Source organism: Macadamia integrifolia, chromosome 14, assembly GCF_013358625.1.
Source record: "Macadamia integrifolia cultivar HAES 741 chromosome 14, SCU_Mint_v3, whole genome shotgun sequence".
Lineage (NCBI taxonomy): Eukaryota > Viridiplantae > Streptophyta > Magnoliopsida > Proteales > Proteaceae > Macadamia > Macadamia integrifolia.
Genome location: NC_056570.1, coordinates 28,796,491 through 28,811,831, shown reverse-complemented (window position 1 = coordinate 28,811,831; position 15,341 = coordinate 28,796,491). Strand labels below are relative to the sequence as shown.

Sequence of the window (15,341 nt, the reverse complement as noted above, 5' to 3'; positions counted from 1 at the left end):
GGGGGGGGGGGGGGGAATCTCCTTTGCACAGTCATGTGAAGGGTGCTTCCCTAAATTGAGCTTGAAAAACTCTGCATTTTAGCTGATATTCATCTACAATTGAGAATAGGACTAGACATTGAAAGATTTCAATGCTGTTCATTAAGGTTGGAATAAGAATCGTGCATGAATATCTCCTTATTGTTCTATCCGGGGATAGAAGCCATGTGACTTGGCATTCTTATTGTAGGTTTGGTTTTCCTAGCATGCTCATCATTTTCCTGCTAATCTCTAATTTTCTGAATTGGTTTTATTTACACTGGGATCCAAGGTAAGGTTCTCAAGTTATAATCCGGCTTGCAGCAACTCCACCAGAAAAGAGTGGCAAATTAAACCATTAGGCAGGAAATATTCAAGGACGAAGAACCAAAGCACTAAATGTCCAAAGCAGGAGTGAGAGGAGAAGCTCCACCAGAATTCTAGTGCGTCCATAACGACCTATAATCAATCAGAGAGTTATTGACCATTAGGTTGCATTTAACCCCACACCCCCACCCAAAAAAAAAAAAAAAAAAAAAAAGAAAAGGTTGCATAAGAAAGGAATTGCTTTTGACCGGCAGAAATCATGGAAAATCAAGAAACAAATGTGTCATAGCCATGGTTCAAGATCTTGGTGAGATCTCGTTTTTTTAGATTAGCAAGACAAGATCACAGGTGAGGAGGAAAAATGACAATATCTCGCCAAATCTTGCCAAAATCTTGCAAAATCTCGCAAGATCTCACCTCTCTCTCTACTTTTTTGAAGAAAAAACACTAAGGGGAAAGAATTTTGGTGCTTTTGCTTGAGGATCTTCATTCCTATCTTATGTCATTTCAAATTTTCAAATATATGTTAATGTGACTCATCAGTCATTCATGTTAATTGTTAATCAATTAGGTGATTATCTATGATGTCTTTTAAATTCTGAAGATTATGGTATATCATGTGTTGGTTGTGGAATGTGGATTGTGGAATAGAGCATACTAACCTAGGGTCCGAAGAGCCGAAAATTACTCACATAGAGTACGAAGTCAGAGAACCATTTTAAGTTTGAATTTTAAAAAACTGATGTTTCCATTGTGTTTAGAATTCCTAAAATAGGGTAAATACCTAATTACAGGGACTACAAATACCATATGACCACCAAGACCAGCCACTGAGTTGATCGCAAAAAAATACATGATCTCGGTGAGATCTAACGAGATTTCTCTTTTTTAAATTAATGAGATGGGAGATGAGAGCGAGATTTTAAAACATAATCATAGCCAAGCATTATCACAAAAGCGCACCTGAATGAATCAATGTATAGTGATATTGTCTTGACTTCAATGCCACATGCCATGGCACAAGTAGTCAAAAATTCGGGTTCGTGAATACGCTGAGGACCAGAAATGATCTCCTCACCTCCAGGCTCGTGACATGAAAAATCAGCCAAAATATCAATCAATGGACATATAAAAGCAGCAGAGAACTTTCCATATTACTACAAAAAGAACATTTGTATGCTATGAGAATGCCATATGTCATATTCTATACTATTATATCAAGGGATGCAAGGCTCCAATTTTTAAGGGTGAAGTCGAACCCATTTTATTGATTTCCCCATATGCTCTTTAAGATGAGATAAGATAGTTTAATGGTTAGTTTGATAACTATAGGAAAAATCTATCACTTTCCAACCAAGACTACGACTCATCTCTCTTCTTACACACCCTTTCCCTGATCCACAGGAAAAGGTTATCCAATCATTCCCTTCTCTTTCTCCCAGTGCTTTAGAGAACAAAGGAAAAGAAAACACCAAATAAGACCAATTACCCTCTTCTTTTGTGAGTATTACAACGAAACTCCACCCCATTCTGCACTCACTTTCAGAAGAAAAAAATAGTGACTTGATTGGACTCTCCACTATTGAAAGCCGGAGACTTTACCACTATGACAAGTGTGGCTGTCAAGATGATGTGATGAGTTGCTTCAGGTTGTTCGTTGATAAAATCATCATGGAAAATGGGAAGCTAAGGCCAATCCACTCTTGCATTTGTGGGTCTAGTGAACTCTCTTGAAGTGAATGAACGTAAATCCCACCTGACTCCTATGAGGCCATTTAGAAATTAGAAAGACAGCATTTACTCAGTTGCAGCTGATTCCAAGTCTGAACATTGAGTTACAACCAGTCTGATAAATCTAACACATCAGAAGCTGAAGAGATTGCCAAATTAGCTCCAAGCAAGGAAGCTTGAACTAATGATGTTGAAGATGTAGCAACGAATAAATTGAGGTGATGAAGGAAGCTAATAATTCTATAGACGCTAGAGACAAGGAAAGAAATAGATCGGGGCTGAATCTTTGCAAAGTTCTATTTCTTACTAATATCAAGTAGAGTTTTGCAAAAGTTAATACAGTGACACCTTCAAATGTAGAGATATTTAGAAAAAAACAGATTTTTTTTTTTCTTTTTTCACCGGGCCCTGTGACAGGATGATGTGGTGACTTAACCATTGTATAGACAGATCTAGGTTTGGATTAGCTAGCTATCACAGGTGATAATTCAATCAAATACCCTCCCATTTATTGACATGCATCCATGCATTTTTCAGCCTCAGTTTATGCCCATCTCCTCTTGTAGTCTCTAGATATGTTTTTCGACTTGGCAAACTCCATCTAGGCCGAAACTTGACATGAAGGCAGGGTACCTTAGGGTCTCCCCGTCCACAAAATTTGAGTCTCACCTGATATGTTATGTGGCAGGAATTTGGGCCATCGAGATAAGTTTATTTGAATGGGGAGGGACCATTCAGAAAAAAATTACCCAAAAAAAAAATGATAAACAGGATGCACGCTGCAACAAGTAGAGGAATGGCTTCGACTTAATCCTTAGATGTTAAGTTTCAGAAACCAGAATTTTCAGAATTGCAGTGAAGTGATAAAGTCTTGGTTCAAGAGAATTTTAATATCTATCAATCAGCAACTCAGATGGAGGGGAAACTCTGGTCAAAGGTCACTTTAATGGCCAAGAATAGCTCATCAAAATCCTACTGAAATCTGATAGTCTGATCTGGAGTTATAGACTTATACTATCGACAAAAGGATTCTAGAAGATAGGGTTCCAGCACAATAGAGAAACCAGAAACTTCAAGGTCCAATCTGATAGCAGCATAGTTCAAAATAATAATTAGATAATCGAAAAATAAAGACATAATTAATCTGGCATATTCTTGATAAGAATATCAAAGTCCTTAGAGATATAATCTGGCATATTCGTGAAAAAAGAAGGATTCCAAGTAAATATGTGGACATATTAAATTTGGTTACATCAAGGATCAACCTTAAGCCCTTATCTGCTTGCGCTCATCATGAATGATTTAACAAAAGATATCCAAGAAGAGATTCCTTAGTGTATGCTTGTCGCTGATATTGTGTTGATAGATAAGACAAAAGCAAAGATTAACGCTAAGTTGGAGCTATGGAAGTCAACCTTGGAATCAAAAGATCTAGAGATAAGTAGAACAAAGACAGAGTATACGATGTGTAACTTTAGTTACACTTGGATGTCTAATTAGGTGGTGATTATTGATGACAGAGAGATTATGCAAAGCGATTCTTTTAGATATCTAGACTCAATCATAAATAAAGAAGAGATATAGAGAATGATGTTTCCCAGTGATGCAACATTGAAGACTTATTCAAGGAGGAAGAAGCCTCTCGAGAAGGCTGGATAGGGGCTTCACATCAGCCCATGATTTTGTTAGAGATGGGGATTATTTTTAGGTCCGATTTAATTTCTGGTTTAGTTCATCGTTTGGACCAGTTTTGGGTTAGTTAGCTTGGATTTATTTAAGTCATGTCTTGATTTATTCTTAGGACACAAGTTAGTATTAGTTTACTTTTCAGTTATTTCTATTTTCAGAATTAGAAACTAATGTACTAGACCCATCATTGGAAGTTTACTTTTCTGAAACATTCCAATCCTAGGATGTAATTCCCTCTCCCATTCTAACTTATAAATAAAGCATGAGGCTCCCTTTAGAGCCACGATTTTACACAAATAACTTGTCTTCTTCTTTGCTAAGAAATCTACAGTGTTTGATCACAATGAAAGGTCAGTATTTGATCCAGACTCCTTGCGGTGGGAAGCCCAGGAAGATCTACTTCTATTGATATCTTCTTCTTCTTCTAATATTAATCAAGTAATCCAAGGCTTCAGACATTCGTCACAGTTCTACAAGTAAGTAGATAATCTGTCACTCTCGGGTCCTATGCCCACATTCATAGGTGGAGACTCCACACCCTTTTTATATGATCCCAATCCCCCATATTAGACTATTATCAAACCCCGCCTTTATGACGAACCCGGTACACATGCGAAATAGCCCTCCACGTATTTTTGAGTCGCGATACGGATTCAAGGCCCGCTACCCTCCCTTTCCTTATCTACCCCAAAGGATATCAAGAGAGAGGAGAGAAGGCCCAAATCCAACGGAGACACCTTCCCCTGAACGGGGGATGAGAGATCCAGATCCGAGGCCTGCTACCCTCACAGTGGTGACTCCACTAGGGACTTGTCAAACTTCTGATACTAGATGCTACCTTTAAATGCAAGAACATTTTTCCACCACATCTGTTTGAAAACATGTTTGGCTAACCCCATGTTTGTAAATTGTATTCACTAACTGCATCATGCGTCGTGCTTGAAGTGAAATCATTTGGCAAGGAACTCCTATTATGCCCGCACCCTCGGGGAGGTCAGTGTATGATATGGAGAGTACTCTGAGAGTAAATGATAGCTGCTTCCTGTATAAGAGTGGAAGTTATCGTCAAATGGCAAGGATGTTATTATTGTGTCAGCACCCTCGAGGAGGTCCACGCACTTTACAGCATTCTGAGATCTAATAATGGTTACCCTACACTACACTTTACACACGTTCACTCATGGTTCCACCAGCCTCGTAGCGATCCTTACCATCCCCTCGTGTGAAGTCACATAGAATAAGGTAGTGAGCTACACCCTTGGCCAAGAACCCTTGAGGTGCGTTAAAGGATCAATACCTAGCGTATATCGATCTTGTTAAGCTAGCCTTGTCGGTCCTATTGCATCCACTACATACTCAGCATCATGTAGAAACTAGATGAAGAAGCTAGGAGCACCACAAGCTAACTGTAGAACTCGTTTGCTGTCTTGAAAAGGAATTTTCTTACATTATATTCCTATCATAAATAATTGCTTTCCTAAGTGGGTTTCAGATAAAAGGTGTCCCTCATCCTTAAGAAAAATGTCCAAATACGTGACTTAGGGGCAATCCCATCAAAGTCACGTAAAGTCTCGAGAAGTCTCGAGAAAATCAAGAGGAAGGACAACTAGTGGGAAAAAAAGCAAGGAAAGTAAGACTTTATTACATGGAATGTCTTGTGGGAATATTCTCGACAAGCCATTTATATGAGATTCTCACTAATGATATCAAGTGGACTAGGGACACGTTCCCCTATCCACTTTCTATTATGCGGTGAACTGACTTTGGTTGAAGTATTGATTGATCAAAATGAATGAATGATTGAACATGGGATGGGGATATCAGAACCCTAAAATAAACCACTTTTTGGTTCAGGCATAATTCCACATCTTAAGTATTCATCGCAATCGATTTGGACACATCAGGACAGTCGGTTGTTGAGTTTAAGTCTAGTGTCACCTACGTTGTCTCTCTGAGATTGTCTACTACCAAGTGAGTGCAATTTGGAAGATATGGATCTAGTAGATAGTGAAACTCTAGTTCAGGCATGGGCACGTCCCGTTGAGGCATTACAAGAAGAAATGATTGAGGTCAAGATTGGGTTACCATAAGTATTGCACCTACTTTGGAACCCTCCTAAGATCAATCCCACCCCAACTCCAGGAGAGCAAGAGCAGAATAGACCTATGGCGCATCGAGGAGCTTCCCCCACCTGTAAGAATGCAAGAGGGGAGTCTACTCTCGAGTCCCCCTCCGAGGGTGGTGATTGAGGACGAAGAAGATGAATTTACAGCACATGTCAGAATGGAACCTTTTGAGATAGAGAGAGAAAGAAAGCTCCAAGAGCAATTGGAAAAGCTAGAGGATCTAATCTGAGTTGGAAAGAGTCAAGAAAGTCAGACGAAAGACTCTGATGAAATGAGTTTCTTCTCTGGAGCAAGAATCTCTGAGAAATTCAAGTGGCAAACTGATAGATTTGATGAATTAGGGGATCCTAAGGCTCACTTGAAACTCTTCCTCAGTATTGCCAAGTCATGGCAACTAGTAGACAAACATATGGGTCAAACATTAATGTTGACATTGTCAAGAACAGCTTTGAGATGGCTCACACAGTTGAAGCCAACGCAGACATTGTGAGGGGGAGGGGTTCAAGTCGTGTGTGCTTTGCTTGCAAGCCCCGCATAGTCGTATCGTTGCATAGAGATACGTAGAGGCCTATTTCGCAAGAGTGTAAAATTTATCATTTGAGACAGGGGTTTTAATGATGGTCCAATTCGGGGATTGGGATCATGCAAATGGGGTTTGGAGTCACCACCTAGGGTATGGGCCTAGGACCTGGGGGTGGGCCTGATTCTTGAGAAAAATGGCTCAAAATTTGGTTTGGTCTAGAGACTCAGGGTACATGTCAGGTTACAGAGTTGGGAAGGTGTTAAGCACCCAATCTGCCCGGTTCAACCAGTCTTCTTGCTAGATGCTTGAGAATGAATATTTTCCATAATTATTACTATTTCACAGTATGGCTAAGTTTTCAAACATATATACATTAATTGAATACAAATTACTATATACACTAAAACAAGGTCTGTTTAAAGTCTACATTATGACAAGTTGGTTGAGAAATTATACTTGAACTTAACCCCTATTTCAGGTCAAGAGGAGTGGGCCCCTGATTAGTATCGGCTCAAACTGTCTTTCGGATTCTCCTGGCTCAGGGAAGATGGTCTTGACCTCCAACTTCCTTTCTTGAGAGATGCTGATTGTGATGGTATTCGGACAGAGTTCTGGCTAGGAATGGTCGCTTTCGGATTGGGATTCAGACAGAGCTTCGACTAGGGAAGGCTATTTTTGGCTTTGGATTCAGACTGATCTTCGGCTAGGGAAGGCTATTTTTAGGCTTGGGATGAGGTGGCACTCTGGCAAAGCTTCGGCTAGGGAAGGTTATTTTTGGATTTAGGATGAAGTGGCACTCCGATAGAGCTTCCGCTGGAGAGAGGCTAAGGGAGGGCTAGGCTGAGGTGGCACTTCGGCAGAGCTTCTGCTGGGATTGGCTATTTCTTGAAAGAATCTAGGGACACTCGAACAAAGGTTCGACTAGGAAAGGATATTTCTAAAAAAAAGGGGCCAACCTAAAAATGGATTAAAGAACTTCAAAGTCCCGAAGAACACTTTGAAGATCCGAACAGAGTTTCAGATCTTAACAAAGATATCTTCGTAGACCCAAAGAACTTCAAAAAAGGGGGGCTTTCTATCTCAAGAACTCTCAAGAACGCTTATGAACACTCAAGAACTCTCAAGAACACTTAAGAACACTTAAGGGAGGTGGCTCAAAAACATACTATTTTTGGCTAAAAACTGGATGTAACTAAGAATTTGGATTGAAGATCTTCAAAATCCCGAAGAACACTTCGAAGATCTGAATGAGTTTTCGGATCTTGATGAAGATTGCTCTAAAGATCAGAAGAAAATCAAGAGGGGGGAGGGGAGGAAAATTTCACTCTGAAAGGGGAGGGGGATTCTGGTGTGTTGGTGTGTTTTTTTTAAGGGAGGGGGGTATTTATAATTTTTTTGGGCCAAATAGGAGAGGGGGAATCCCTTTATCCAGTGGACAGAAGGGGGACCCTTACCTAAAGTGAGGAGATAGGATTTTTGTCGCCTAATGGGTAAAGGGGGTGTTGAAGGCAACAATGGGTGGAAAGAGATTTTGTCCAGTGGGTAAAGGGGGGTTTTAGAAAAAATGGGACGAGAGAGAAATTTTAGATAAAAAAGGTGATTTTTAGAAAAATGGGAGGAGAGAGAAATTTTAGCTAAAAAAAGGTGATTTTTGAAAAAATGGGAGAAGAGAGAGATTTTAGCTAGAAAAAAGGTGATTTTCGAAAAAAGAGAGGAGAGAGAAGTTTTAGTAAAAAAAGGTGATTTTCAGAACAACAGGAGGAGAGAGAAAATTTAGCCAGAAAAAGGCGATTTCTGAAAAAACAGGAGGAGAGAGAAACTTTAGTCAAAAAAAGGTGATTTTTGAAAAAATGGGAGGAGAGAGAAACTTTAGCTAAATAAAGGTGATTCTAAAAAAAGTGAGGAGAGAGAAAATTTAGCCGAAAAAGGTGATTTTCAAAAAGACGGGAGGGAGAGAAGTTTATTATCCCAGAAAAAGGTGATTTTTGGAAAAACAATAGGAGAGAGAAATTTTATCTAGGTAGTGCGAGTGACATCATGGGTGCACGATGGTTGACGAGCGGATAATGGCCGAGGTGGTGTGGGCATGGGCAGCGGGTGCGTGCACGTGCTGGTGTGCGGTGTGCATGATGTGTGGGCCACATGCGTATAGTGCAGGTGCAGTGTTCATGGCCATATAGGAGGGTATGCATAGCGTGAGGTAGGGGCACGCATGTGTGCAGTGGGGGCGCGCAGCATGCGGTAGGTGTGTGTGGCTAGGCTGGGCTGGTTGGCTTAGCTGGGCTGGCTGGCTGGGTGGCCGGTGTGCGCGACATGCGCGCAAAAAAAAATGATTTTCCAGGGAAGGTTGCAGGAGATCCATCAGTCCGATTTTGGCGTACCATATATCGTCAAAATCATATTTTTGAGCACTATCCATCTGTATAGTTATCTTGACCAGATTCCTTCATATATAAAAAGCCAAAATTGGACCCCTTCTCTCCCAGGGAGGGAATTCTAGGGTTTTAGACCTGGGAGTGTTTCAAAATTGTCTAGGTAGGTAGGCGATGAATTTTAGGGTGTTTGGGTTAGGTGAGGGATTTTTCTAGGTTTTCGGTGAGACTATTTATGTGCACGACATATATGCAGGAAGGTGTGATTTTCTGGGGATGATTGCCAGAGGTTCGTCAGCCCAATTTTGACGTTTCATACATTGCCGGAATCGTGTATCGGAGCACTATTTATCTGTAAGGTCATCTTGATCAGATTCCTTCATATATGAAAAGTTAAAATTAAACCTTCCTCTCTCCCATGTGGGGTTTCTAGGGCTTCAGATAGAGAAATGTTTCCATCAGCATCTCTGTTGGTCGGAAGTTGAAAGTCTTGTCAAGATCTATATTTCATCATAACCAGAGGAGGGTAACAAAATTGGGTGTCTATAGACATAGAATTGGGCAGCATTGGTGAAAGCCATCACCAAACAATACTTTTACCCTACTGAGGTAGATGTGAAGCGTCAAGAGCTAGAAACCTTGAGGCTGTGGTGTACGATCAACAAGTTGGATGATGATGAGTGGGAAGAAAGTGACCTCACTCAATTCATTCAACCGAAGAAGCAAAAGGGTCGTCTGACCGCCAGTGCCTATTGGAAGATCTTGGCACAAAGAACAAAGGCCATGAAACTTCCTCAAGAAGAAGAATCATCAGAGTGATCAGAAGAAGAAAAGGGAGAGCAGATGTCCACCTTCCACCCTTTGTCCTTCCAACCATTCCCTCCCTGTTGTCCAGGATCAAACCTTCCATCATCATCCAATCAACCTTTACCTCCATTCAACTATCCCCAATACCTGCCATATAACCCTCATCCTCTACCTCTACAATATTATCACCCCTTACTACACCAACAACCTTTATCCCCCTCTCAAAGGGAAGGGACCCCATCTTCATCCTACCATGTGCAATCTTACCATTCACCATCTCCATCAGGACCTCTCACCTCCCATGTAACATCATCATCATATCACCCCATTTCATACCCATCGTCAACCTCATATGACTCCCATTCCCAGGATTCAGTCTATAACCCAAGAGAAGGGTGGATTGGTGGATATGATTAGAGCAGAATGCAAGGATTTCCCGACTCCCCAAAAATGACTTCAACATTAGGTTCAATCAATGCCCTTGAAAAAGATTAATTCATAGATCCCATGCCTTTGATTCAGCCGAGTGTATCATAAGAGGATAGATCAGAGACCATTCAGGAAGTTATATATGATTTGCTGAGGGCAAAAAAACACTATCACTAGGAGAACAGATCAATGAACATACCTCCCTAATCCACATAGGGAGTGATATAGAGAAGGATGAGTCTGATTTGACCCAACTTCAAGCTAATGACAACGGATCAAGTCCCACAAAGATCTTTCGGTCCATACGTTCTGAGTATTACGAACGTTTGGATGCAGGGGAATTCGAGGGGCCTAATGAAGAGCCTGATGAAGAGCCGAGTGAAGGGAAAATCAGTGATGATGACGATGAGGAAGAGGATGAAGTTTTGAACAATGATGAGGAAGATGAAAGTGATGATAATTATCCAGACTGGGATGATTAACTTGGGCCCAGAAATCAGGATGTGGATGATGAGTCAGAATATTACTCACCAGATCACCAAACATGTTTCTTAGTTTATGCTATCGGTGGTGATGACCTAATAGCTGATCCGACAGGTGGCATTCAACTTTCCCTCTGTATAGAAGGAGATGATTCTACATTAGATTCAGAAAATGATGAAGAATCTAGAGAGCCGATGTAAATTTATATTGACGAATGGGAATCGGCATTAGAGATGGAAGAAAAGTTGTATGAAGTATACTCAAACACGTTGAGGATACAGGAAAGAATAGAAGAAATTGACAACATGCTGGGTGTTTGAAATTTAAAATGTAACCGCAAGCGTATGGATCAGTGTAGCTACGGGTCGAACACAGGGAGAGCAACCACTTTATTATTATTTTTTTTGCTTCTTTTAATAATGCAAAAGTGAACCAATTAATGATTATGATCTAATTCTAACTACCATTCTAAACATATATATATCTAAAATAACGTCCTAACCATTCATCATCTAAGAATTTAAATACGCAAGCCACGTAATTAAAATTAAATAAATAAATAAATAACTGAAAATAAACAACCCATGTAAATAAAAAGCAATGAAGAAAAAAAATGCTAAAATGAAAATAAAGTAAAAGAAAGGGGATAAAGCTAGAGAGAGGCTCACAGTAGGTTTTTCTACTTAGCCCGAGGGATGCATCATAATATGAGCTTTCTTGGTTGACCAAAGAGTCACTCTTACAAGGGTTACTCTACTTGGCTTTAGGGAATGAGAGACAATTAAAATAAAAATAATAAAATGATGGTTATATGGCTAAGAGGGGCAAAGCCAACACATACACTAGCCATGAACCTTGGGTGAAAGGGATAGCAATAATGTAATGACTGAAATTAAAATCCTAAATTAAGAAAGAAAGGGTAGTTAGAAGAGGGAATGAGAAGGGGGTGAGAAGACTACTGAAGGAGCCTACTTACTTGAACTTCAACCCTTGAACTGAAAACTTGATCGATTTGAGATACTACCATACTAAAAATCAGATCTAAAATAAACCAAATCTGAAATTTATAGTACTAGAGAAAACAAATTTGAAGAAAAAAATTGAACTTGAAAAAAAGAGATGCTCCACGGCTCGTTATCTTGTCACCTAGATCTAAGCCTAGAACTATAACTTTAAAAATTACAACTAAATTACATAAATAAAAAACATAAAGGGCTGAATAAAAATAAAAGAGTGCTTGCGTTAATTAAAATAAAAATCTATTACAAAAGTGATTAAAACAAAAATAAAGAAGAATTAAAACTAAAGAGAGTGAGAGAGAGAGAGAGAGCAACTAAAAAAAAAACCCTAGAAGAAGAGTGAAGTGTCCTCCCTCCTCTTACATGAGTTGTATTTATAGGGAATGGGGAGGTAGGATAACAAATTTCTCTTTCCTAAAAGGGGCAAACCCACAATTGGTAGTGAGATCTTTTGAGATCAAAAGTGCTAAGGTGGAGGAGAGAGGAGAGATAAGAGAGAAATAAACTTGGAGGAATTTTCTATAATTTTTTTGCTTATTTTTTTATTTTTTTTATTTATTTTTCTCTTCTTTTTCTCCCTCTCTTTAAATCTTGCACACAACCCTTGCTGGCCAATTTTATTTTTCTTTTCCTTGGATGATTTTTCTTCTTGCTTTGTGTGATTTGGATAATCTTTTGGTGATGATGTGGAGGAGAGAGAAGATTTGGACAAGATTTATTTCTCTCTTTTTTTTTTCTTTCCTTTTTTTTTACTCTTCTTGCGCAAAAAACCCCTCCCACGATTTTTCTTGCTTCTCATTTGATGTGGAAATACCCTCCATGACCTTGGTACTTTAAGTGAGTGAAAAGCAAGAAATCTTTAACAAAATTCTCCAAAAAAAGACAACCATAGATTCGAACTTGAGACCTCCTAGTTAGCAAGGGAATTTTACACACCATAGCTCACCAACTACACTAGGTAATTGTTGTTGGAGAGATATGACGCCTGATAATACTTTAAGTCTTTAAAATACAAAACCTGTAAAAAAATAGAGTAAAACCCAAGGTAGCTCTATTCTAAATATGTAAAATGCATGTTTTACTACCCTAGATTTCACACATTGGTGTGAAACAAATGTGCAACAAGCCCTTAAACCCCTAGGTCACCCAGAGTGGACGAGTTGTGTCTCGTGGGTGTTTGCAGTAAATATACACCTAAAATTCAGAATAAACAAATTTTAACCTTGGCTAAAGGTAAGGGCCATACCAATCTGGAGCAAAGTTAATTTCTCTTACAAAGGGCCTCCACTCTTAAACTTTTATTACTCCATATCAATTTCAATCACTAGCATATTTCTTAATTTGGAACTCACCTCATCTCCTCCAAAATATCCTTATCTTAAGGCAAAACCACTTGTAAAGAAATAGGAAAAACCAATGACTAAGGCATTGGAGTGTTTTTGACATTTGTATATTTTTTTCTCCTTTTTTTGCTTAATAAACTCTATTCTACTCCACTACTTTTTGCCTGAATGACATAGTGGAGCAAACACCAGACACCCAAGTTACTATGTAACTTCGCTTTTTGTATATGCCCATAAAGACAGTGATGCTAGAGATCTTTTAAAAGTTTCCTCCCTAAGAATTTCGATCAAAACACCACGCTTCCTGAGGCACAATGCCCTGTCTAGTTCCAAGGGAATCAAATCTTATTCTTCTTTATACCACATTTCACACTTCATTTAAAATTATGCATTTGTCAACTTATGCCAAATTAAAAAGAATGTCTCAACTCCAATTCAAAAGTACAAGAAACCCACAGATTTACATATAGTCCAACACCATAAAAGAGGGGTCTCTTACTTTTCAAAAGAAGTCCCATCTCAAGACACAGGCTTGTTTCTTTCTTCTTAATAGGGTTTTTATATGTTCAAAATGGGTACCTTAATCAAAACTTTTATTTTCATACATCAAGCAACCGAATGGTATGATCATTAGCCAAAAGCCAAAGTAGGATTTCATCCTTAGCGAGCTCAAAAACAAAAGAAAACAAGTAAAGGAAAAAAAAATAAAAACAAAAAAACAAAAGAAAACTAATTTACCTCCCCCACACTTAAGTCATGCAATGTCCTCAATGCATGGAAAGAATTAAAAGCAAAAACAATGCAAGGGGTCCATACCTGGGTAAAGTCAATCATTTATGTACAGAGGAACGGTTTCAAACACTGACTATTAACCTTTGAAATTGCCCTTGATCCTGAATTCAGAATCTCCACAGCCCCATGGGGATATACATTATGAACAATAAATAGGCCATCCTATCGGGATCTAAGCTTACCAGGGAAAAGATGCAATCGAGAGTTGTACAATAAGACCTTATCATCAATTACAAAAGATTTACGCAGAATGTGTTTATCATGGAAGGCTTTGGTCTTTTCCTTATAAATCCTAGAACTTTCATAGGTATCATTCCTAAGTTCCTCCAACTCAGATAATAGGAGCCTACGGTAAATTCTCGTATCAGACAAATCAAAGTTGAGCTTCTTTATGGCCCAAAAGGCCTTATGCTCTAACTCAACTGGTAACTGACAGGCTTTCCCTTGCACCAAATGGTAGGGAGACTGACCAAGGTCGATCTTGATTGCAGTCCGATGGGCTCATAAGGCATCAATGAGCCTAAGAGACCAATCCTTATGGTTGGGATTAATAGTTTTCTCCAAGATTTGTTTGATCTGCTGATTAAACACCTCCACTTGTCCATTGGTTTATGGGTAATAAGGGGTAGATAACTTATGGGTGATTCCATACTTTTTCATTAAGGCCTCAAAAGAACGATTACAAAAATGAGTACCCCTATCACTAATTATTGCACGTGGTACACTAAACCAGAAAAAAATATTCTCTTTGAGAAACTGGACCACCACTTTGTGATCATTAGATTTACAAGGTATGGCCTCTATCCATTTAGAAACATAATCAATGGCCAAAAGTATGTACAAATTCCCAAAGGAATTAGGGAATGGTCCCATAAAATTGATGCCCCATACATCAAAGATCTCAACTACCAAAATAGGGTTGAGGGGCATCATGTTCCTTTTATTGATACGGCCAAAAGGCTGGTAGGAGGGACAAGCCTTGTAAAAATCAAAAGCATTTCTAAAAAGAGTGGGCCAATAAAATCCATATTGGAGAACCTTTATGATAGTCTTCTTAGGTCCAAAGTGTCCACCACATGCATGATCATGGAAAAAAGAGAGAATGGAATGCTATTCATGATCAGAAACACATCGTAGGATAATTTGATCCGGACATATCTTAAACAAATAAGGATCATCCTAAAAAAAGTACTTAACTTAGGAATGAAACCTATACTTATCTTGGGTGGACCAGTGATCCAGAGTCACACCATAAACTAAGAAGTTGACAATATCAGCAAACATGATTCACTGGACACTGTAAATAACTGTTAATCTGAAAAGTTCTCGTTGACTAGAGAATCGACAGTCAAGGAATTGAAAAGCTGGGATAAATGGTCTGCAACTAGGTCTTCAACTCCTTTCTTATCCCTAATTTTCAAATTAAAGTCTTACAAAAGTAAAACCCACCTAATGAGATGGGCTTTGTCATCCATCTTCTGAATTAGGTATCTAAGAGCAGAATGATCAGTATATACCATCACATGTGAACAAATTAAGTAAAACCAAAACTTTTCTAATGCAAACACAACAGCTAAAAATTCATTTTCAGTGGTTGTATAATTGAGTTGTGCATCATTTAAGGTCCTACTAGCATAGTAAATGATAGTGGGTAACTTATTAATCCTTTGACCCAAAATCAC

General features: G+C 38.9%; 1 protein-coding gene across 2 annotated transcripts in view; it reads right to left on the bottom strand.

Moving 5' to 3' along the window:
• Nucleotides 1-15,341, bottom strand: part of LOC122061521 (aspartate--tRNA ligase 2, cytoplasmic-like) — a 46,255-nt gene that overhangs the window by 783 nt on the left and 30,131 nt on the right. For both annotated transcript variants that reach the window (XR_006134663.1, XM_042624809.1), the window contains exon 5: nt 1,309-1,423. Coding sequence is in view for 1 of the 2 variants with exons in the window: in XM_042624809.1 (XP_042480743.1) it covers nt 1,309-1,423 (115 nt within the window). In the remaining variant the exon portion in view is untranslated. The remainder of the gene's footprint in view (nt 1-1,308; nt 1,424-15,341) is intronic.